At 39.3% G+C, this 25,248-nt stretch overlaps 1 protein-coding gene across 1 annotated transcript in view; it reads right to left on the bottom strand.

Annotated features, from left to right (window-relative positions):
• Window positions 1–48: 48 nt before the first annotated feature.
• Window positions 49–25,248, bottom strand: part of eif3m (eukaryotic translation initiation factor 3, subunit M) — a 55,870-nt gene continuing 30,670 nt past the window's right edge. The window contains exons 6-11 of the mRNA XM_060838569.1: window positions 17,318–17,401; window positions 16,213–16,312; window positions 12,423–12,504; window positions 4,582–4,725; window positions 1,143–1,203; window positions 49–277 (exon numbers count right to left, since the gene is read on the bottom strand). Coding sequence (XP_060694552.1) covers window positions 157–277; window positions 1,143–1,203; window positions 4,582–4,725; window positions 12,423–12,504; window positions 16,213–16,312; window positions 17,318–17,401 — 592 coding nt within the window. The 3' untranslated portion in view covers window positions 49–156. The remainder of the gene's footprint in view (window positions 278–1,142; window positions 1,204–4,581; window positions 4,726–12,422; window positions 12,505–16,212; window positions 16,313–17,317; window positions 17,402–25,248) is intronic.

Raw genomic sequence — 25,248 nt, 5'->3', positions numbered from 1 at the left:
TGCTTGACAAATAAAGAAAAACAGTTAATTAGATTGCTGAAACTCAAATTATTCCATAGATCTTTATTCAAATAGCAGTTTTGTTTTTAAAACAAATCTTAATTCTGACAATGATCTTAAAAATGAATTGATTGGCAAGTCCCTTCATTTTAGACTTTATGTGGTGGAAATGCTGAGGAGGCTATTCCGCACCTGGTTCAAGTTCTGTTTCCAGGAGTTAAGACTGTCATACAACTGCTGCCACTGTTGTTTTCCAAAGGTTCTGTGTGTAGAGTGACTAATGAGAAAGGAAAAAAATGTACAATGAAGGTTAGAGTGTAAAGTCTATCTCAAAGTGTTTTGCTCAGTTTATGTTGTCGTGCATAAGTACTCATAATTTTCACTCACACTGAAAAGTCAATAAAAACAAAAAGAAACTCAACAGATCTGGTGGCATAAGTGGAAAGAGAAGCAGAGTTGATATTGAATATACTAAAAACACATGCTGAGATCCTCCAATGCTTTGTTTTTAAATTCAGATCTCCACAACATCCACATCATTTAAGCCAAATAGGTACTTTGCTTTGACATCTCACTACAGGAATCAACAATGATCCAGCTCAGTATTGATGACAGTGTACTTACCTGGTGGACATGAAAGATTTAACTATACCTATTTAAGAAAAGGTCTCTAAACTCTTGGTCAATATTGTTCCATTGATCAACGATTTACTTCTCATTCACCATTGTAATTTATTCTTGTTTTGCATTCAACTGCTATTACATTTTCATCCACAAACTAATTCAAAGTAACTGTCTAAAACTTATTCTTTGAGACTATGTATAAATATTCAGAACAATTGAAATTTCATAGATGAGCACTGCATATATCTTCAGAATTTGAGTTAGATTTTAGCTGTAATTACATGAAGGCATTTGAATCTGTCAACAAAAAGCTGCTAGTTCTTTTCATACAGATAACACCTTAAACAAGTTATTCTCTTATTGGAATGAAGATAAAAATATGAGACCTTCAATAACTAAGGACTAAGAGAGCTGATAGGCAGTTTATCCAAACCATTATCACACAGCAGTGACTAGACATAACCAAATACATTCAACAATTTTTTTTCACTCTCTGGTTCAATTAAAATAGACCTTACCTTACAACTACTTTGCGTTGTGTTTGATCAATTTTGCAGTATACCATCTTTGTACGAACAGCTGAAAAATTAATTTTCCCCAAATGTTTAGAATTCAAAATATTTAAAATTAACTTCTGAAAATACTCTTGCATTCGCCTTCATAATACAGCTGAAATTTTCAATGTATTAAACATGATATGCAGTGACTCAAATTTAACCAAAATTCAACTAGATGGGGGATATTGTATCTTTAAAAAAAACTAGAAAAATCTTAAATTCTAATGGGGACATAAATTTATGTCAAAATCAAAGCTAGTGAATATGGTATGAAGCAGAAACAAGGTCTGTTAACCGTGTTAAAATAAATCATTTTGTACGTGACTAAGATAAATTCTTATCCGAGGACTGTGACTCACTGCTCTGATAAAATTGCTCATGCTCACAAAAGGAGGATTTAAATGGGGAGCATACTTCCATAGCAGTGAGAGATACAGCACTACATACTTGTAGGTTTTAAAGTATCTTTCAATGTCAGAATTTTCATCAAGAATGTTTTCCACAAGTAGAAAGAGATATCCAATTGAATTCTTTACAAAATTTGCTAAGAATTACTCAAACTGACAAATTTAAAAAATATAATTAATTAATTGGACTTGAAAGGTGATAAAGTGGGTTTCTTTTATTCATTAAACATTCCATTAAATGTTTATTACATTTATGTTTAAGTTCTGAATTACTTTTGTAGCTCAAAAACAAGCTTGCATTGCTTTCCAAGGATATATGTTACACATCACAATTTAATTTGGATTCCTTAAAGTTTTTTTTTGGAAACAAGGCATTCACCAAAACAGAGGTGTATGAATAAGAAAACATCTTGACATTGAGGGAAAGAATTTTGCAAAATCCCATGTCAACTTGTTGAAAGCAATATCCTATCTATTTGTGCAACCGCATCTCTACCAAAATACATCCTGTATTTATAATACCATATAAAATGGACAATTAAAACCACAGGCTGTCTACTCACACAAAAAGACAAATTATTTTAAGCACAGGATACTTGTCTGAAACACAAGGTTAAGACAGTCAAATGGTGCATTAATATATCCTTTGTTTTTTCTTTTAACATGTTCACTGCCATCAATTTAACAGTAACAGGGATCGTTTGATGTCTGGCTAGTTTGCTTAATTGCAATGAAATGATTTACTGGAGTATTATAATTTTGAACCAAAATTGGGAATTGTTTTAAAAGTTGCAGACTCAAACATTTTTTTTCCCTTTTCAGATATCTAATGTTAGCAAGTAAAATTTTTTAAACATAATACAACTCTTCTAGTTTTGGCATGCTGCTGTGATCTTTGAAGACTTGAGCAGATATTTATTTTGTTCTGATAATCGTCAAAACTGTCCAGTTTAGATACATTTCTGCAGACATCCATAGAATGTTACAGTGCAGTATAGGCCCTTCGGCCCTCTATGTTACGCCAACCTGTAACATTAATCTGATGCCCATTTAACATACACTGTTCCATTATTATCCACATATTTGTCCAATGCCCATTTAAATGCCATTAACGTCTGCAAGCCTACTACTATTGCAGGCAGGCTGTTCCACACCTAGGAGTAAAGCAGCTACCCCCTGATATCTGTCCTAAATCTATCACTTCTCAATTTAAAGCCATGTCCTCTCGTGTTAGCCTTCACCATCCAAGGAAAAAGGTCCTCATGGTCATCCACCCTATCCTAATGCTCTGATTATCTTACTTGTTTCGATTAAGTCACCTCTCAACCGTCTTCTCTCCAACGAAAACAGCCTTTCCTCGTAAGATCTTCCTTCCATGCGAGGCAACATCGTAGTAAATCTTCTCTGAACCCTTTCAAAAACCTCCACATCCTTCCAATAATCCAGAACTGTACACAATACTCCAGGTGCAGTCTTACCAGTGTCTTGTGCAGTTGATGCATGACCTTGTGGCTCCGAAACAACCCCCTACCAATATACGCCAACACACCATATGCCTTCTTAACCACCCTATCAACCTGGGTGGCAACTTCAAGGGATTTATGCACCTGGACAGAGATCTCTTTTTATCTACATTGCCAAGGATTTTCGCATTAGGCCAGTACTCTGCATGCCGAATATGTCTTCTGAAATGAACTACCTCATACTTTTCCGCATTAAACTCCATTTGGCACTCTCAGCCCAGCTCTGCATCTTATCTTTGTCCCTCTGTAACCCATAACATCCTTCAGTACTATCCACAACTCTGCTGACCTTAGTGTCATCTGCAAGTTTACGAACCCATCAAGATCATTTATAAAAATGAAAAACAGCAGTGGCCCCAAAAAAGATCCTTGCGGCACAACACTAGTAACTGAGCTGCAGGGTAAACACTTCCCATCAACCACTACCCTCTGACTTCTTTCAGCTAGCCAATTTTTGATCCAAACTACTAAATCACCTTCAATTCCGAAACTCCATATTTTGTGCAATAGCCGTGTGGAACCTTATCAAATGCCTTAATGAAATTCATATACACCACATCAACCGCTTTATCTTCATCCATCTGTTTTGTCACCTTCTCAAAGAACTCAATGTGGTTAGTGAGGCACAACCTACCCTTTACAAAACAGTGTTGACTATCCCTAATCAAATTATTCTTTCCAGAGGATTATAAACCCTATCTCTTACAACCTTTTCCAACACCTTACCCACAACCGAAGTAAGGCTCAAATGGCCTATAATTACCAATGTTGTCCCGACTCCCTTCCTAAATAAGGGAACAACATTTGCTATCCTCCAGTCTTCTTGCACTACTCCTGTGGACAATGATGACAAAGATCAAAGCCAAAGGTTCTGCAATCTCCTCCCTGGCTTCCCAGAGAATTAGAGGATAAATCCCACCTGACTCGGAGGTCTTATCTATTAGCATATTTTCCAAAATTGCTAAAACGTCTCTTTAACAACCGTACTCCCATCTAATCTAATAGTCTGTATCTCTTTATTCTAACTAACACTGCCCCTTTCCAATGTGAATACTGATGAAAAGTATTCATTAAGCGCTTCCCCTTTGTCCTCAGATTCCACACACAACCTCCCATTACTATCTTTGATTGGCACTAATCTTATTCTAGTCATTCTTTTATTCCTGATATACCTATAAAAGGCCTTATGGTTCCACATTTCAAGTGTGTCCATCTCTTGCAGTTTCCTTCCCCATCCTATGCATCCTAAATCTTGCCTAATCGCATCATAATTGCCTTTCCACCCAGTTACACCTCTTTCCACATTTTATTAGCAAGCAGCTGCACCAAATACCAAGGGTAACAAAACTAGAGTCCAAAGGAAAGATAGCAGTGTGTTACATTCAACATCCCTAAATTATTGTGCTTTGTTCACGTTAAATGAGACATTTTTATTTGTAAACTACGATGAAATCTGTTCATTTTACTTACCATCTATAATGAATGCTTCAACATCATCTTCAGCAATCTGAAGTTCCTGTTGAAGAGTATCAAAAGAAATCTCCTTGTTGTCCACTGCCATTCCCATCAAAGTTAGCAGTCTCATCTTTGCTGTGTTCTGTTCATGAGAAAGTCCTGTAACCAATGCAATTAGTTAAGGTGTGTAACCAGCATTTCATTGTTACACTTTTGGGGGATTTTTAGTATGCACTATTTCCAATGTGGATGAGTTTAGTGGATAGTTTTGAGCCATATTAAGTGTTGTTATTTAAACAAAATTTGACTAAACCTTGCATGTAATAAAGCAAACATCAGGCCAACAATTACACCCAGAATAGCACTAATTCAAATTTAAAGGTTTATAAGGATTTACTGAACTACATTATACATGCAAGATTGGTACAAAATCAATAAATGCACAATAAGGCAATAGAAAATGAAATGATTAGGGACTAAAGTCCAAACATTTCTTCATAGAATTGCAAGCAAATCTTGAATAGTGTTAGAGCTAGCACTCAAATTTTAATTAACTTTGCCTCATCAAACAATGCAGTAATGGCAACACAAGTGAAAAACATAATTCACTGGAATGAGGTACACTAGGGCAAAACTACAGCTAATAGGGCTTAATAGAAAATTACACAAAATCAATTAGTACATACTCTTAATTAACAAATGCAAATGAAATACTGATGAACTTTAAGCAGGGTGGTTGTGAAAAGACTAGGTTTATTGAAAGGCTACATGTGTTAGGGCAAAGCAGTTGACAAAAGAAACTGGCCAATCTTGTCAACATCAATAAAAGGCAAATTATGACTTCAGGAATCATGCCACCTGTTGGAGACTGCATGAAAACTTCATCTTGTAATGCATTAGTGATCCATAAATGTCATGCTGTCCTTTTGTTATATATTGAGTGTAAATATTGTACAATGCTAATTAATTCAGAACAGTAAATCTCAAGTTATATTTAATCAGAGCAAGGCAACAAGAATTAAAAGAGTATGTATCATCAGGACTAACCTGAGCTTTCCCTTCATTTAACCCCTTGCTGTCTCGATAGCAGTAAACTCCCTAATAAACATTTGTAGGAAACTACAGCAATGTTTTAATACAAGTTAATCAAGAAAAGCAATTACCTATAATGGGATTTGTATCAGGCAAAGACGCTCATAAGTTTATTTGTCAATCAGGTGTTTCTCACAGTATGTTCACTGTGGAAATAAAACTCAATGTATAACAGCAGTTCAAGCATACATCTGCTGCTATCTGTATTGCTACTTAGCTGTTTCTAATTCACTCTGTTTATACAAAAGCATACAGCTTTAAAAAAGGACTGCGGATGTTTGCTGAGTGAGAAGACAATATGTAGTATAGGTCGTTCTGTTATAACACACATTTCATCTTCGCAAATTTGCTGTAACATGATTGACAAATTGGGGATGCTGTTTCTATAGCACAAACTTATTAAACATGTTGGCTGTGACACTATTTCAGCACTAACACTTTAAGGGCTTTTTCCAAAGCGTGATTTTTCTATAATACGGAATAGCACAAGAACACAACCATCGCATTATAGAAGAACTGACTGTACGTGTGGTTTTGCTGATAAGTACATGGCTAAACTGCAGCCCAATAATCAGCCCATTAAATGTGTCTCTTCTTTGGCAGTCCCATAGGGATCAAGGTTGATTTGCTTCCACTGAGATTCAATAGGATTTAAAACAATGTGCTATCTTCAGACTCTGCCACGTGCAGCCTAGAGTGCTAAAAGAGCTTGGTCTAGAGATCCACTCAAATGTTCTACTCATAGGTTAAAAAGCTAGTGGCATAAGGTACTGATTTGTAAGTCAGGGCTTTAGGTAATTTGAACCATGAGCTACGATGCCAGACCTGTGCACAATTTTGCTTTGTATGTTTCCCCACCTGCAGTTAAATATATTTAAATCAGTACTTTCAGGCAACCCTGGAAAGAGTGAGAGAACATCCCACATGGGGAAACACCATTTGAAGTTCAGTGCACCAGCCCTCGCCACTCATTCTCCTGTGAGAAAGCAGTACTTTGACTGGCAAGTTAAATTCAACTTCTGTAACCAATGAGATATAAGCATGAATCACCAACAATTTATAGACTCGGAGCAAAGAGAGCAATGCATGAAGTAATGTGCAGGTGCACAGAAATATGGTCACATTGAAAATAGTTTGGGAAGCACCAGGTGTTGAGGGTTCAATTAAGTTAAGTTGAGATAACTGCATGCAACTTTGAATGTGTACACAAAGGCACTTCTAAAAGAGTATATTGCTTAAGTGTTGATGCTCAATTTTATTCTGGACTTTTGTGTCAGCCCACATTTTCAAATCAATGGATTTTGAAATGTGCACTTGCATCACAGAAAGAGGAGACTCCAAACCTAAAATCAATTGAGTAGCTACAAAAAAAATCAAGTAGCTCCCAAAAAAATTAAGATACACATTTTTTTCAAGGAATCCTAAAAATAATTCTAGTTCCTAACCAATATTCTTAAAATCTTCTCACAAAACATAGTTTACTTTCTGGCAGACTAATTTCCAAGCGTGACCTGTGTAAAGAGATAGTAGATACCAAGCTTTAAAAGCATCTAATTTTCTGCCAAATAGATTTACTTATTACTGCTATGTCAAAATCCTAATACAGCAATAAAGTATTCTGCATCACTAAGCAATTTCTGCATTTGTTAAACCTTGCCATCAAAAAATAAATGCAATATGAAAATCACATCTTAATACAAATAAGATACTCAAAATCATTACACCTTTTAAACAGTCAATTACACAGCACTGTGGGAGTGCTGAAGTGTTAATTACCACTCCTTCCTGCTGGGCGTAAATAAGGAGACTGCTGACACCAACACTCCCCACCTTAAGCAATGAAGCAGATTATCTAGTTCATGAAGGAGACAATGATGAAACTTGAACAGCTTTCTGTAGCTATGCACTAAGCTCATCTTTTCTACATTCCCATTACTATTGCTCTAGAAGTTATATGTATGTTTAATCAGATTCCTCTCAAGTATTGCTCTTGGTGATAAGCGGTTGTAAACACTTTTTGTAAATAAACAGAAACTGTAGAGTCAGCACATTAAATGCTGCAATTGATGCTTTTAAAAGGTCAGAAGGCTAATGCTAAAAACAATGATCCCCAAACTGCTGTATAATGAGAATGTGCAGGTCAAGGGACACTGATGGGTATAATTTCACCTCGCAAACAAAGTGACCTCTTAACAAAGACTGATCCTAATGACCAATGGATATCAGTACTGGTAGTCTATCTCCTTGAAAGTTCTCAACTCTCTTTCTTTATCTAAAACCAATGTGAAAGTTTTCAAGTGATATTTAAAAATACAGCAGTGAATTGATACAGGTGATGTGCTAAAAAATCTGAACCATCCAGACAAGCAATGACATAAAACCACAAATTTATGCATTATGCCACAACATGCAGCATTACCAGAGTAGCAATATACCACGTCACATCAAACTTAAAGATCCAATAAAACTTCACAATCATGAACACGAGAAACACTCAAGTCTGCTCTACCATACAACATAATCACAGTTGATTATCTACTTTCATTCCACTTTGCCACCCTATCGCTTGATTCTCTTCATATCCAAAAATCTATCCATCTGCACTGTGAATATACTCAAACAGGAGCATTCACCGGCCTCTAGGTAGAAAATTCCAAGAAGAAATTTCTTCTCATCCTCCTCCTACTAAATGACTGAATTCTCACCTTAGATTGGAAAATCATGTCTAGGGTCAAGGATACAATTGCTCATTCCACTACCCAAAATTACTTTAAGCACTTGTTCCAAGGCATCTTCTGATTTCAAGCCAACTATTTCGGGTAGAGTGCAAGTGACTAACATCTCCACTTTTAAACAGATAAACACGGCACTATGGGACTGAAGGTGGACAAATCATCCAGAGTTTGTGACCTGCATTTAATAGTCTTAAATCAAATGGCTGCAAAGATAATGGAGGAATTGGTCAAGTTATTCCAAAACCCATTGAGTTCTAGGGGGGTAGAACAGATTGAAAACCTATTAATGTGACAACCCTCTTCAAGAAGGGAGGGAGATAGAAAGCAGGAAACTATAGGCTAGTTGGCCTAACTTGTCAAGCACGGTGGCTCAGTGGTTAGCACTGCTGCCTTGCAGGACCAAGGACCCGGGTTCGATTCCACCTCAGGCGACTGTGCAAACTCCACACAGACATTCTCCCAGTGTCTATGTGGGTTTCCTCCGGGTGCTCCAGTTTCCTCCCACAATCCCAAGATGTGCAGATGTGGTGATTTGGCCATGCTAAATTACCCATAGTGATAGGTGCATTAGTAGGGAGTAGGGTAATGGGTCTGGGTGGATTACTCTTCGGAGGGTCAGTGTGGACTTGTTGGGCCGGAGGGCCTGTTTCCACACTGTAGGGAATCTAATTAGGAAATTCTACAGTCCATTATTAAGGATGAAATAGCAAGATATTTAGAAAAGCTTAATACAGTCAACATGGTTTTGTGAAAGAAATTATGTTTGACAAATTTGCTAGAATTCTTTGAGGACAGAACGTTCAGAGGCGATAAAGGGAAACTATTAGATGTAGATTTGTATTTGTAGAAGGATTCAAGTCAGGCTATTGCACAAGATTAGAGCTCTTTGGTATTGGTGGTAATGTGTAAGAATAGGTAATAAATTGGTTGGCAAAGAGAATTCAAAGTCAGGATTAATGGGTCTTTATCAGGTTGGAAAAACGTAATTGATGGAGTGCCACAAGGATCACACCTTGGAACTCATCATGAGTACAATGTATCTAAATTTTCTGATGATACAAAAATAGGCGTGAGAGCACATTCTAATGAGGATATATGGAATCTGCAAAGCCGATACAGATAGGTCCGGTGAGTGAGCAAAAACCAGCAGAGTTTAATGTAGGGAAGTGCGAAATCATACACTTTTGGTAGGATGAATAAAAATATAGATTATTACTGAAATGTAGAGACACCACAAAAAGTGTACAGTACAGAGGGATCTTGATGATCTTGTGGATGAAGCACAAAAGGTTAGCTTCCAGGTACAGCAAGTAATTATGGAGACAAAAGGAACTTTGTCTTTTATTACTATAGGTTTGGAGTTTAAAAATAAAGAACTCTTAATGTACAAGATGTTGCTGAGGCACTGTGGGAAACTCTACATTGTTTTTTTAAGAAAAGATATACTGCAGCATTGGAGGTAGTTCAAAACAGATTAACTTAGCTGATTCCTGGGATAAAGGAGTTGACTCAACACGATGAACTAAAGAGGTTAGACCATCATTCATGAGAGTTTAGAAGAATTGTAACATCCAGTATTCGGAGGGGGGCGGGGGGCATAACATTGGTAGATGTCGGGATAATGTTTTCACCAGTGGGAGAAACTCAAACTAGAGGACATAGTTATAAAGGATGAAGACACTCATTTAAAATGGAGAACATAAAAGGAATTTCTTCTCCCAGAAGGTAATCAAGGTCTGAAATTCTCTATTCTAGAGTTGAAGAGGCTAAATCCCAAATTATTTGAAGAACTCATGATTACGTTTTGGAGTTATTATGGAACCAAGGGCGATGATGAGCAAAAAGAGAGGAGTCAACGCCTGGGGCAAATCAGCCATGCCCTTGAAATTTGAAAGGGGATGCTTGAGGGACTGCTAGGAGCAGGAGTGAGCCAATTTCTTATGTTTTTGTGGAGTTCCTTGTTCTTTTTGCTCAACACTTTCCAAAAACAGAAAGATTAGGAATCACAAACCAAACTCAAGCCATGCTGTTTCACAAGAACAAGGCAATGAGAACAGTGTTAGATCAGTATAAAGGTTTTTTTCTTCATCTTTGGAAAATTATTTCTTTCATAAGTAGCTACTGTACAAAAGCAGCAATTTAGGTTTCACTTTATAAACTCTAATGCATTAGTTTAATGCCAAAAATTTTTTAAAAAGCCATTTTTAAAGTACTAATCCATAGTCAATTGTTTTTAATACATTTGAGCAACTAAGGCAGTAGGCCAGTGTTTGAGAAGATTTAATAACTTATTGTTGAGCATGCATTTCTAACCTCTATTTGCCATCTCACACCCTTTCAATGACAACTTGCACTCAAGCCTAAGCAGACTTAGGGGTAATTGGAAAGACTCCTTCAGTGCTGTTCTGTGATCAACTGCTGTGTGTACTGAAGTACAACCATGGTGAATCTTCCATACTGGAGCTGAACTAAATTGCTTAATTGAGATCCAATGAATTTTTGACAAAAACGAGGAAGCCGAGAATTCAAATCTGGCATTGCATTTCTGCATACCTTGTACTCTAGTGGTTACATTATTGTCAGATGCCTGATTATGTCTATAGAATATCAAAGACAAATCATACCATCTCAATTTGAGAATTGAATTTCAGTCTGAAAAAAATTCAGAAATTAGAGTCAAGTACAAGTGAACATGAAGCTGGATTATTGTGAAAATTTAGTAAAATGCCACTTTCATGGCTTCAATATATCTCAAAGCTGTTTACAATCAATAGAGTGTATTTTTGAAGTATAGTACTTATTGTACAAAACCTATCATCCTTAACCAGTCACTCTTAAGTATACATGACTCCTGAACCAGAAAGTTGACTCAACTTTCTTCTGAAATGATCCAAGCAAGCATGCCAGCCAGCTACATTAAATTTCATATAGCAGTTTCTCAGTATTCTCAGGCAACTAAGGATAGGGCAAATATAATTCAATATTTGTCACGTTATTAAACTCCATATGGCACAGATACAGCTATGGTATTTTGGGAGGGGCCTGCAGATGTTGACCAATCAACAGTGATGCAACAAGACAGGATGGTGTGGGGGTTGTAAAGTAATTTGTAGGTCAAACTCCTGAGAGTGGTCATCAACAACAAGCTTTCTTAGACTCTTCATGTGAATGCCCTGGTTACAAAGACCCAACAACATCTCTGCCTCCTCAGGCAGCTCAGAAAATTTGGCATGACGGCGAATATCTCTGCCAACTTTTATAGGTACACTACAGAGTGCATTCTGTCTGGATGCATCACTACCTGGTATTGTAACTACAATTCTAGTTCAGAGACTGTTATAAGAGTGGTGAACTTGGCCCGGACAATCACAAAGGTCAACCTCCCATCTATAGAATCCATCTACCAGGCTCGCTGCCAAGGAAAGGTCGCCAGCATTCTCAAAGATCCATCCCACCCGGCAATGCTTTTCTACCTCGACCATCAGGGAGATTGTACAGAAGCCTGAGCATGCACCAGCCAGTTTCAAAACCAGTTCAACCCTACTGTTCTTAGAATACTGAATGGACTTTCAAACTCTTAGCAATTGCCTGTACCTGTGTTTTGGCTTTTGCCATTATTTACCTATTATTTACTTATCTGTGCTATTTAACAATGTGATCTGCCTGTGTTGCTCGCAAGACAAGTTTTGCACTGTGCCTCAGTATGCGTGACAATAAATTAAGTTCAAATTCAGGTAGTAGTATTTTCATGCATATGCTGCCTTTGTCCTTCTAGATGGTACATGACACAGGTTCGGAAGGTGATGCCAAAGAAACCTTGGCAAGTTGCTGCGGAGCATTATCTAGATGGTATGTTTTGCTATCCTAGCATTGATGATGGAGGGTATTTATGTTTAAAGATTTTGAAATGCAAGATTTCAGCGAAGTAATCCCCTTCCTGAAGGATCTAGTGATGAAAATAAAATGCATCTTTTTAACTACAATACTGTCTTTAAATTCTTGCTATAATTTGAAGGAATGAAATCTCACCTAGTGAATCGATGAAGTCTTTGTTATTCTGGTAGAATTTGACATATGCTGCTAATTTTCCACTGACAAAAATTGTCAAAAGCTATTGAAAGGGAACAGATATATCAGGTTAATATAAATTCTACTGTGAAGGTACAAAATACAATACGTCAGACACACAATTAAAATGCTTTATTTATTCACAGTGAAGACTGCGCAAACTATTCAAACCAGAAGATACTTTGGAAAAGAAAAGTTTCTTGTGGCTGCTGAGAACTGTATGTATCAACTCTGTATTGTTTCCAATCACTACCACATTACTTTCATCCCTTTTGAATGGCATCCTGCTTTCAGCCAAAGTTTAGGGTTGAGGTTCCTCTATCGTTACATCCTGGATCTATATATCAGCTATACCTGTGGTCACACTCCCTTTTATCTCAGACTGACACAAAGTTCTACTCAACCCAAGTGGTACGACTACCTCCTAAAACAAAATGCCCAGTTAATATCCCTCCTGTATCATGCCCTGCAATATCTGCCACTCAGATTCAAAAGTTTCTTGAGCTGCAGAAATGTGCCCAGAGTTGGTTCCAGAATCACAATCCTTTTTCACAAACTTCCACATATTGAAGTCACAGCAATTGTCCTTTCAAACCTTTTTAAGTACTTATCTGTTCTGATACCAATTTAAAGTAATAACATGGATAAATTTTCTAGCTTAGAGCCAAAGCACTCACCACCTAATAATATGAAAGGATCAAAAATAAGTACTTTTTTTAAAAACCTCCTTCCCCCTTTAAACCAAATTTTCATTTGCGAATTTCTAATTTTAGCACTTGTTCATCAATCTCTGTGCAGTGAGAGGCAGTATTTACTTAGAAACACATATACTCATAACTCAAAACAGCATTTGACATCACTACTCTCAAAGACATTTGGTAGCAAATGGTACGAAAATATGTTCTACAATTTTCAGAATGGCAATCTGTACAACCACTATTTTGTGGAAATTAGTAAATTTAGAGCTGTCCATTCATATTACAGTATTGTGACCAAGTCCATAACATAGGACTTCATTGCTCAGTTCTTTGGGTATGAGGTAGGAAGTCACATTAAGGGTGTACAAGACATTAGTGAAGCCTCTTCTGGAGTACTGTGTCCAGCTCTGGTTGCCCTGTTATCTGAAGGATATTATTAAGCTGGAGAGGGTTCAGAAAAGATTTAACAGGATGTTATCAGGTATGGAAAGTTTGAGTTATAAAAAAAGGCTGGATAGGCTGGGACTTTTTCATGGATGATTAGGAGGTTTATAAAACATGAGGGGTATAGACAGGTTTAGTGGTAGGTGTCTTTTCCCTGGATGGGGGAATTTCAAGACTAGAAGGTAATTTTTTTTTTAAAAGGTGAAAGGAGGGAGATTTTAAAAAGACATCGTTATGGACCAGGCCAGACCCCCTCAAAACATTGCAAGAAAGTTGCCAAGACCCTAATTTTGCTGTTTTTTTTTAAAAAACACATGTAATGCGGATATTCCAGGAGAGATGCAGCTGGTCAAACCACTTAGTTTTAAACAAAACAGAATTGCTTCTCAAGATTATTGAATGAAACACAAAGAAAAGAGAACAGAATACTGAATAATGTAACCTCTCTGAAAACTCAACAGATCATCCCAACTTGATGCTGTTCCAAATACTTGGACAATCCCATAAACATCCCTTGGCAGTAAAGGTAAAATCTAATATAGGCTCTTACAGGAGAGATGTCAGATAAAGAGGAGGATAAGCATGGACCTGCTTCTTTTGGTCCAGCAACTTTAAAACACTACTGCTTTCAGTAAATAGCCAGACTAAACCAGAAAAAAATCTGAGCTGGGAGAACTGGCTACTCCCCTTTCATTGTACAAGTGTTTGTTTTTGGGGGCGGCAAGGTGGCACAGTGGTTAGCACTGCTGCCTCACAGCGCCAGAGACCCGGGTTCAATTCTCGCCTCAAGCTACTGACTGTGTGGAGTTTGCGCGTTCTCCCCGTGACTGCATGGGTTTCCTCTGGGTGCTCCGGTTTCCTCCCACAGTCCAAAAATGTGCAGGTCAGGTGAATTGGCCATGCTAAATTGCCCGTAGTGTTAGGGGCAGGGGTAAACGTAGGGGAATAGGTCTGGGTGGGTTACGCTTCGGCGGGTCGGTATGGACTTGTTGGGCTGAAGTCCTGTTTCCACACTGTAAATAATCTAATCTAATCTAAACTTGAGGCAGCATCTGTTAACTATAATCAAATTGGCCCTAAAACCCTTCAAATGTAGACTTTTTGGAGTCTGTGTCTTTTACGACCTCTCTGAAACAAAAAGCCAAGGACAACATTTCCTTGTTAACGGAGTAGAATCATCACAACATGGACATTTTTTTCTTACTTAGAGGGTTGTGTGCACATGGAATGAACTTCCATGCTGTACAACTCTATTACTCTATGTGATAGATGCAGGCACTGTTACGTTTAAAAGACACTTAGATAAGTACATGAATAGGAAAGGTTTGGAGGGATATAGGCCAGAAGCAGGCAGGTGGACTAGTTTAGTTTGGGATTATGTTCAGCATAGACTAAGTGGACTGAAGGGTCTGATTCCATGCTATATGACTCTTTGAATCTCTGAGAAACTCCCTCCCTACTATACACCATTGTGCCACTATCTTCACTGGATCTTTCCTACCTATGGCTCAAATGGTGGTCTTTCAACTATGGTTCCAATAGTACAACCTTATCAGCCCACTGCTTGTCCGAGAGACAGCTCTCCCAATTTTGGCACTAGCTTCTAGATATTTGTAAGGGAAAACTTATCAGGGTTGACAGGTTGAGTCTGACTCAAGCTATAGACAACTCAAACTATAGAGAAAGATAATTTAAAGTACTGCATTAAAAAAAACAAATTCAGTAATGTGAGGGAATAGAATAACGGCCCAGTAACCTTGACTCTAATGCTCCCATAGTTATAACAGAAAGATCAAAGGGAATTTTGGGATCCATCCAGTAGTTGCAATTGCACTTGACAGGGCATTATATAAAACTTTACTAGTCTAAATTATAACATGAGCAATTTAAGAAACACTACATTAATCTTAAATCAAAGCACCTCCATGAATACCTCATTACTAAGGAAAATTACTCTTCTCTTCTAAAATGCATCTGAAGTAACAACCTTTAATATCAAATGGGTTTTCATAGATGGGATGACTTCAGTTCTCATATTATGGCTACATAGAAAAGAGCACAAGATAGAATGTAGTTTGACCTAGCTCTTGTACCTCGTAGAACCAGAACTCCTCAGGAACAGTGGTGATGTTCCTATCTCTGAGCCCAAAAACCAGACTTCAAGTCCCACTTGGATTGGTAGTATGTAGAAACATCTCTGAAGACATTAATTTAAAAGGACTGTTTTAAAGTTCCCCTTGTTCCAGAGGTGTGCAGTAACATCTCTGAACAGGTTGATTAAAAAATAAGTTAAATTACACTCAAAAATAAACTTCCATGGGCTCTTGTGGTGCAGTTGAATGTCCCTACTGTAGAGCCAGTGTTCAAGTCCCACCTGCTCCAGAGATGTCCAATAATATCTCAGCAAGTCGATGAGAAAAACATACACATAAAAAAATAGAATCACACGCCATTTACAAGCAAGATGTACAGCCGGACCTGTACCCCTCATTTTGTAACTTGTAAGAGTCAAATAATACAAAATACAAAAATCTCCTTAAACTAGTACATGAATGAATGCACATCCTGGTTTTAATATGTAACCAATCTGCAATGGTTAGACTACTCACATCATGAATAAGCTCTCCTTCCAGAAATCGAACAGGTTTCAAAGCAAGTAGATGGTCAAAAAGAAATGTGTTTTGATCCTTCAGTGCTCTTACAATGCACCTATCAGAGAGAAATTCAACAAAATATTTGTTGTTTCTGCTGCAAAATTCTCCACTGAGCTGCAGGAGTGGCAGATGATGTTAATTTAGATAAATGTGAGATTTTGCATTTTGGTAAAACAAACAAAGGACATATACATGGTTGGGACTTGGGTAGTGTTGTGGAACAGAGAGGTCTAGGGGTTCAGGTACATAATTCTTTGAAGTTTGCATCACAGGTAGAGAGGGTGGTTAAGAAGCCATTCAGCACGCTTGCCTTAATTGCTCAAACCTTTGAGTATAGGAATTAGGATATCATACTGAGGGTGTACTGGACATTGGTAAGGTCTCTTCTGGAGTATTGTGTGCAGCTCTGGTCGCTTGTTATGGAAAGGATATTATTAAATTGAAGATGGTTCAGAAAAGGTTTACCAGGATGTTACCGGGAACGGAGGGTTTGAGTTATAAAAATAGGCCAGGACTTTTCTTCACTGTAACACAGGAGGTTGAGGGGATGAACTTTGAGGTTTAAAACGTCATGAGGGGCATAGGTAAGGTGAAGCAAAGGTCTTTTCCCTCAGTGGGGGAGTTCAAAACATAGGAGGCATTTTTTTTTTAAGCGAGAGGAGAAAGTCTAAACAAGGACACGAGGGGCAACTTTTTTTTAAAAACAGCAAGTGATTAGTGTGTGGAACGAACTGCCAGAGGAAGTAGTGGATGCAGCTAATTATAATGTTTATAAGTCACTTGGATAAGTACATGAATAGGAAAGGTTTAGAGGAATATGTACAAAATGCAGGCAGGTGGGAATAGCTTAGTTTGAGAACATGGTTAGCAATGGATTAGTTGGATAGAAGGATCTGTTTCCGTGTTGTCAATATTATGACTACAATCATTTGATAACTTGCAGCACACAATTTGGTAGCATTTGAGAATATTTATCACATAAATCAAAGTTACTTGAAAGGGAAATATTTCAGTAACTTAGATGGTGCAGACTGGAAAAACAAAATTAAAATGACTTTACCTGTGAGCATCAACTCTTGCCTGTGAGGCATTATCTTCTGTATAGCTGCCAAGCAATTCCACCATAATTTTAGCTGCAGAATCACTGTCAAAAAGTTTTAACAATTCAGTACATAAACCAGATATAAAAAGGAATTAAAGCATAATCATTTAAAAAATCCAAGGTTGGGTTTGCATTCAAGATTGAGTGATGTTCTAATACTTATCATGAGGTTTAAAATTATTCAAAAAAGTAGGCATAGAAATGGTATTCCTTTGGCGGGGGGTTGGAAATGGTTAGTACCCAGAACAAGGGGACACAATCCTCAAAGCTGGAACTAGTTGATTCAGTGGTGAAATCAGAAGACGGATCACAGAATCCCTGTGGAAAAGGCTATTTGGACCAACAGGTCCAAACCAACCCTCCGAAAAGTGCCCCACTCAGAACCATTTCCCTACCCTATCGGTCTACATTTCCCATGACTGATGCACCTGACCTACACATACCTGAACACTGGGCAATTTAGCTTGTCCAATTCACCTAAGCTGCACGTCTTTGGTTTAAGGGAGGAAAGCAGAGCACCCAGAGGAGAACATGCAAACTCCACCTGAGGCTGGAATGGAACCTGGGTCCCTGGCGCTGTGAGGCAGCAGTGCTAACTACTGACCACTGAGCCAACATGCCACTCATATTTATAAAAAGATAGTGGATATATGGAACAGTCTCCCTCGAGAGAGTCTGGATGCTAGGTCAATTGAAACTTCCAAGATGGAGGTTTTGGTATAGGGCAGGAAAACAGAACCAAGGATGAAATTACTTATCTGACCATTTAAATATTGCTGAACAGGTTATAATCAAATCTCTGGTAGTACCATTTAAATCAGAAAATATGAAACCGTACAAGGTTACAATAGTTGTTCAGTTATATAAAAGTTTGAGTCAAGTTAAATAAAGAGAGAGAAATTCTGTTAATAATTTTTAATCTAACACTCATCTGAACAGATGCAAGAACAATAAATTTCAAAGCAAACAATAATTTATGTGTCATGAGAAATCACATTCTGATCAGTTGGCAGCGGACTCAAGTTGGTTAAGGCACGATCATGGAAATGTATGAATCCCAAGAACTGTACTTTGCAATTAAATAAAACCTGTGAGCATTTCAAAAGCCTAATTTCTATTAAATAAATACTGTCTTCAGTTGCAGATAGGGCAATTTAGAAGTTGCAGAAATTGTAGTATTACTGTTTTTAAGAGAGTTGTTTTATGTTTTATTTTGAAATTCAATGAGAAATGCAAAAGGCAGAAAAAATTAATGAAATTCAGATTTTCATTATTAAAACTTAGCTGCTTTAAAATATAGCATATCTTCATACCAAATTAAGAATCTATTATGATCTATTGTGGAATCTGAACAGATTGCTTGGAATTCTTATGACAATAATCTATTCGAATTCACTGAAAATCATTTTCCTATTAACTCACTATAATAAATTGCTTGGTCATTATAAGTCTGTAAGTTAGCTCGCTGAACTTGAAGGTTTGATTTCAGACGTTTCATCACCATATGAGGTAACATCATCAGTCAGAGTCTCTGGTGAAGAGCTGGAGCTCTGTCCCACCATTCTATTTATAAGTCTTTGTTTCTTAAGGTGGGTGATGTCATTTTTGGTGTTTTTTTCAAGGGAAGGTAGATAGGACCTAAGTTGATGTGTTTATGGATGGGGTTCTGGTTAGAATGCCATGCCTCTAAGAATTCTAGACCTGACCACACAGCTGTTAAACAGAATCTCATCCTTTCTAACAGGACTTTAAAAATCAGGAGAATTAAACAGGACAGACTTCCAAAACATTTTGCCAGAGCAGCGAGGAGAGAAGGAGTGGTGAAGCAAGGGCTGCAGGGAAGGGTGAGTTTTCCCGCATTAAAAGGGACTTACCTCAGGAGTCAGGTTTCCATTTGCTGAGAGGTGTGAGGGAGGAGCGAAGGACTTCTGGGAAGTTGTATTTGTGTGGTTGCGTTACCCGAAACACCACTCGGGTAGTGTCTCCCACCCATCCTCCTCCTCTAACCAAAAAAAAGGACCTGTGCGCCAGATTGGTAAGGTAATGAGTTTTTTTTATTCCTTATTTTTTCAACAGTCTCTTTGGGAATTTAGAATAGTGGGAATGGAGATTAGGGCTGTTGAAAGTTCCTTCTGCAGAATGTGGGAGGTAAGGGTCACCACTAGTATTCCTGCTGACTACATCTGCGGGAAGTGCACCCAACTCCAGCTCCTCGAAAACCACGTTAGGGAACTGGAGCCGGATGAACTTCGGATCATTCGGGAGGCAGAGGCTGTTATTGAGAGGAGTTACAGGGAGGTAGTCACTCCCAAGTTTCAACAAAAAGGCAAATGGGTTACCAGTCAGGGGACTGGAAGGGAACCGGCAGGCAGTGCAGGGATCCCCTGTGGCCATTCCCCTCAACAATAAGTATACCGTTTTGGATACTGTTGCAGGGGGACGACTTACCAGGGGAAAGCAGTGGAGTACAGGGCTCCGGCAGAGTCTGTCCCTGCTGCTCAGAAGGGTAAGGGAAAGAGGAGCAGAGCAGTAGTCATTAGGGACTCCATAGTTAGGAGGACAGATAGAAAGTTCTGTGAGGACGAGAGAGTCTCACGGTTGGTGTGTTGCCTCTCAGGTGCCAGGGTTCGTAATGTCTCTGATCGTGTTTTTGGGATCATTAAGGGGGAGCGGGAGCAGCCCCAAGTCATGGTCCACATAGATACCAAAGACATAGGTAGGAGAAATGGGGATTTAAGGCAGAAATTCAGGGAGCTAGGATGAAAGCTTAGAGCTGGGATGAACAGAGTTGTTGTCTCTGGTTTGTTGCCCGTGCCACGTGCTAGTGAGACAAGGAATAGGGAGAGAGAGGAGTTGAACACGTGGCTACAGGGATGGTGCAGGAGGGAGGGTTTTGGATTCTTGGATAATTGGGGCTCTTTCTGGGGTAGGTGGGACCTCTACAAGCAGGATGGTCTTCATCTGAACCAGAGAGGTATCAATATCCTGGGGGAGGGGGGGGAAATTCGCTAAGGCTATTGGGGGGGGTTTAAATTAATCCAGCAGGGGGATGGGAACCAAAATTATAGTTCGAGTATAGAAAAGGTTGAGAGTAGGGAGGTCCAAAATCGTTTCAGAGACGCAAGATGGCACCGGCGAGCAAGAAGTTGGTTTGAAGTGTGTCTACTTCAACGCCAGGAGCATCTGGAATAAGGTGGTGAACTTGCAGCATGGGTTGGTACCTGGGATTTCAATGTTGTAGCCATTTCGGAGACATGGGTAGAGCAGGGAGAGGAATGGTTGTTGCAGGTTCCAGGATTTAGATATTTCAGTAAGAACAGAGAAGATGGTAAAAGAGGGGAAGGTGTGGCATTGTTGATCAAGGACAGTATAACAGTTGCAGAAAGGATGTCTGGGGACTCATCAACTGAGGTTGTATGGGCTGAAGTTAGAAAAAGGAAAGGAGAGGTCACCCTGTTGGGAGTTTTCTATAGGCCTCCAAATAGTTAATAGTTTCAGAGATGTAGAGGAAAGGATAGCAAAGATGATTCTCGATAGGAGCGAGAGAGACAGGGTAGTTGTCATGGGGGACTTCAACTTTCCAAATATTGACTGGGAACACTATAGTACGAGTACTATAGATGGATTAATTTTTGTCCAGTGTGTGCAGGAGGGCTTCCTGACAGTATGTAGACAGGTCAACAAGGGGCGAAGCCACATTAGATTTAGTACTGGGTAATGAGCCCGGCCAGGTGTTAGACTTGGAAGTAGGTGAGCACTTTGGTGATAGCGATCACAATTCTGTTATGTTTACTTTAGTGATAGAAAGGGATAGGTGTATATCACTTGTCAAGAGTTACAGCTGGGGAAAAGGCAATTACGATGCGATTAGGCAAGATTTAGGAAGCATAGGATGGGGAAGGAAACTGCAGGGGATAGGCACATTAGAAATATGAAGCTTATTCAAGGAAAAGCTCCTGTGTGTCCTAGATAAGTATGTACCTGTCAGGCAGGGAGGGAGTCGTGGTTTACGAAGGAAGTTCAATCTCTGGTCAAGAGGAAGAAGGCGGCTTATGTTAGGATGAGATGTGAAGGCTCAGTTAGGGCGCTTGAGGGTTACAAGGAAAGACCTAAAGAGAGAGCTCAGAAGAGCCAGGAGGAGACACGAGAAGTCATTGGCGGATAGGATCGGGTTAACCCTAAGGCTTTCTATAGGTATTTAAGGAATAAAAGAATGACAAGAGTAAGATTAGGGCCAATCAAGGATAGTAGTGGGAAGTTGTGTGTGGAGTCAGAGGAGATAGGGGAAGCTTTAAATGAATATTTTTCGACAGTATTCACTCTAGAAAATGACAGTGTTGTCGAGGAGCTTACTGAGATACAGACTACTAGACTAGGTATGATTGAGGTTCACAAGGAAAAGGTATTAGAAATCCTGAAGAGTGTGAAAATAGATAAGTCCCCTGGGCCGGATGGAATTTATCCTAGGATCCTTTGGGAAGCCAGGGAGGAGATTGCCGAGCCTTTGGCATAGAGTCATAGAGATGTACAGCATGGAAACAGACCCTTCGATCCAACCTGTCCATGCCGACCAGATATCCCATGCCAATCTAGTCCCACCTGCCAGCACCCGGCCCATATCCTTTCAAACCCTTCCTATTCATATATCCATCCAAATGCCTCTTAAATGTTGCAATTGTACTAGCCTCTGGCAGCTCATTCCATACATGTACACAAATTCAAATAGCAAAGGCGGTAACTGTGCAGGTTCTCTCTCTCTTTCTCTCTCTCCTGCACTGTCCTCACCATGTGCTTTCTTTGTCTGCTCTTCTCCCTTTTAAAACTTGTTTTTTTTTCCCAAAGTTCCAAAACAATGCAACAGCAGATAAAACAGTAATTGCTGCTCCTGGAATTCGAGGAAATCACCTCCAACACCTAAAATACCTCAAAAAAGGAGCAGCTCTTACAGCCAGAAATTTTTCCCACCCTCCATCTTGGATTACCCAGAATCCTTCTCATTGATCTTTAAATCGTCATTGTCTACAGGAATACTGCCAGAAGACTGGAGGATAGCAAATGTGGTTCCCCTGTTCAAGAAGGGGAGTAGAGACAATCCTAGTATTTATAGACCAGTGAGCCATACGTCAGTTGTTGGTAAAGTGTTAGAAAAGGTTATAAGAGATAGGATTTATAATCATCTAGAAAAGAATAATTTGATTAGGGATAGTCGACACGGTTTTGCCTCACAAACCTTATTGAGTTCTTTGAGAAGGTGACCAAACAGGTAGATGAGAGTAAACCGGTTAATGTGATGTATATGGATTTCAGCAAGGTGCTCAATAAGGTTCCCCACAGTAGGCTATTGTACAAAATGCAGAGGAATGGGATTGTGAGAGATATAGCAGTTTGGATCAGTAATTGGCTTGCTGAAAGAAGACAGAGGGTGGTGGTTGATGGGAAATGTTCATCCTGGAGTCCAGTTACCAGTGGTGTACCGCAAGGGTCAGTGTTGAGTCCACTGCTGTTCGTCATTTTTATAAACGACCTGCATGAGGACTTGGAAGGGTGGGTTAGTAAATTTGTAGATGACACTAAGGTCGGTGGAGTTGCGGATAGTGACAAAGGATGTTGTAGGTTACAAAGAGACATAAATAAGCTGCAGAGCTGGGCTGAAAGGTGGCAAATGGAGTTTAATGCGGACAAGTGTGAGGTGATTCACTTTCGTCAGAGTAACTGGAATGCAAAGTACTCGGCTAATGGTAAGATTCTTGGTAGTGTAGATGAGCAGAGATATCTCGGTGTCCAGGTACACAGATCCTTGAAAGTTGCCACCCAGGTTGACAGGGCTGTTAAGAAGGCATACAGTGTTTTGGCCTTTATTAATAGAGGGATCGAGTTCCGGAACCATGAGATTACATACAGCTGTACAAAGCTCTGGTGCGGCCGCACCTGGAGTATTGTGTACTGTTCTGGTCGTCGCATTATGAGGAGGATGTGGAAGCTTTGGAAAGGGTGCAGAGGAGATTTACTAAGATGTTGCCTGGTATGGAGGGAAGGTCTTACGAGGAAAGGCTGAGGGACTTGAGGCTGTTTTCATTAGAAAGAAGGTTGAGAGGTGATTTAATAGAGACATATAATGAGACGGTTAGATAGGATGGATAGGGAAAGCCTTTTTCCAAGAATGGTGATGGCACGAGGGGACACATCTTTAAGTGAGGGGAGATAGGTATAAGACAGATGTCAGAGGTAGTTTCTTTACTCAGAGAGTAGCAAGGGTATGGAATGCTTTGCCTGCAACAGTAGTAGATTCGCCAACTTTAAGTACATTTAAGTCGTCATTGGACAAGCATATGGACGCACATGGAATAGTGTAGGTTAAATGGGCTTCAGATTGTTATGACAGGTCGGTGCAACATCGAGGGTCGAAGAGCCTGTACTGCGCTGTAATGTTCTATGAATCCAGATAGATCCAACACACCAGGCTTCAAGAGATTACCAGAAATACACAAATCAGGTGCCCCCCTCAGACCCATAGTCTCCCTACCTGGCACACCAAAATACAGACTAGCCAAAGAACTTCACCAAAAATTAAAACACCTAATTGAAAATTCATGCCACTCCATTCACTCCACTCAAGAATTCCTGAACACCAAAGACACCAAGATAGAAGAGGACAAAATAATGGTCTCATTTGATGTTGCATCCCTTATCACAGCAAGTAACATTGACCTGGCCAAAGGAACACTGGCATCACTACTAGGAAAACCAGGACCACAAACAACAGACAGCACCAACTTCACCAGCAAAGACAACATCCTCAAGCTAGTGGACCTGTGCCTCACTTCACATTCAATAACAAAACCTACAAACAAGTCAATGGAACACGTATGAGATCACCAATATCAGGACTCATAGTGGAAGCAGTAATGCAGAGACTTAAACAAGCTACCCTCCCATCTATCCAACCCAAACTTTTGATCCACTACATAGGTGACACCTTCGTCATCACAAAACCGAACAAGTTGGAGGAAACGGTAGCTCAGTGGTTCGCAGTGCCAGGGACCCGGGTTCGATTCCAGCCTCTGACGACTGTCTGTGTGGAGTTTGCACATTCTCCCAGTCTCTTCGTGGGTTTCCTCCGGGTGCTCCAGTTTCCTCCCACAGTCCAAAGATGGGCAGGTCAAGTGAACTGGCCATTCTAAATCGCCCATAGTGTCAGGTGCATTAGTCAGAGGAAAATGGGTCTGGGTGGGTTACTCGTCGGAGGGTTGGTGTGGGCTTGTTGGGCCGAAGGCCCCTGTATCCATGCTGTAAGGGATCTAATCTAATCTAAACATAGAACACCATCAATAATACCCTGACAGGCATAGAATTCACAAAAGTAGAGGAGAACGACAACAGACTCCCATTCCTAGACGTGACAGTTGAACGTACAGTTAACGGAGAGCTTCAAACCAGTCTCTACAGAAAAACAACACACAGACCAAATAATTAACTTCAGAAACAATCATCCCAACACCCACAAACGGAGCTGCATTAAGACGTTATTTTAACAAGCTACATCACACTGCAGCACCCACATACTACAAAAAACAGAAGAAAAATATCTGTACAATGTTTTCGAGAAAAACGGGTACCCAATAAACACAATCTATCGATTCCTCAGAAACAAACCCAAATAGATGCAATGCAACCAAAAACTAAAGCCACATTACTCTACATCAAAGACATACTTCCAGACTACTCAGACCCATTGGCATCATGGTAGCCCACAAACCTACCCCAACACTTAAACAGCGACTAATGAACCTAAAGGATCCATTAGATACCACCAGCAAAACAAATGTAATTTACAAAAAAACACATCGGACAAATTAGCAGGAAACTCGCCAGTTTCCATATATACAGAC

Source organism: Hemiscyllium ocellatum, chromosome 18 (genome assembly GCF_020745735.1).
Source record: "Hemiscyllium ocellatum isolate sHemOce1 chromosome 18, sHemOce1.pat.X.cur, whole genome shotgun sequence".
Lineage (NCBI taxonomy): Eukaryota > Metazoa > Chordata > Chondrichthyes > Orectolobiformes > Hemiscylliidae > Hemiscyllium > Hemiscyllium ocellatum.
The sequence above is the reverse complement of the archived record's forward strand: the minus strand, read 5'-3'. Positions and strand labels throughout refer to the sequence as shown.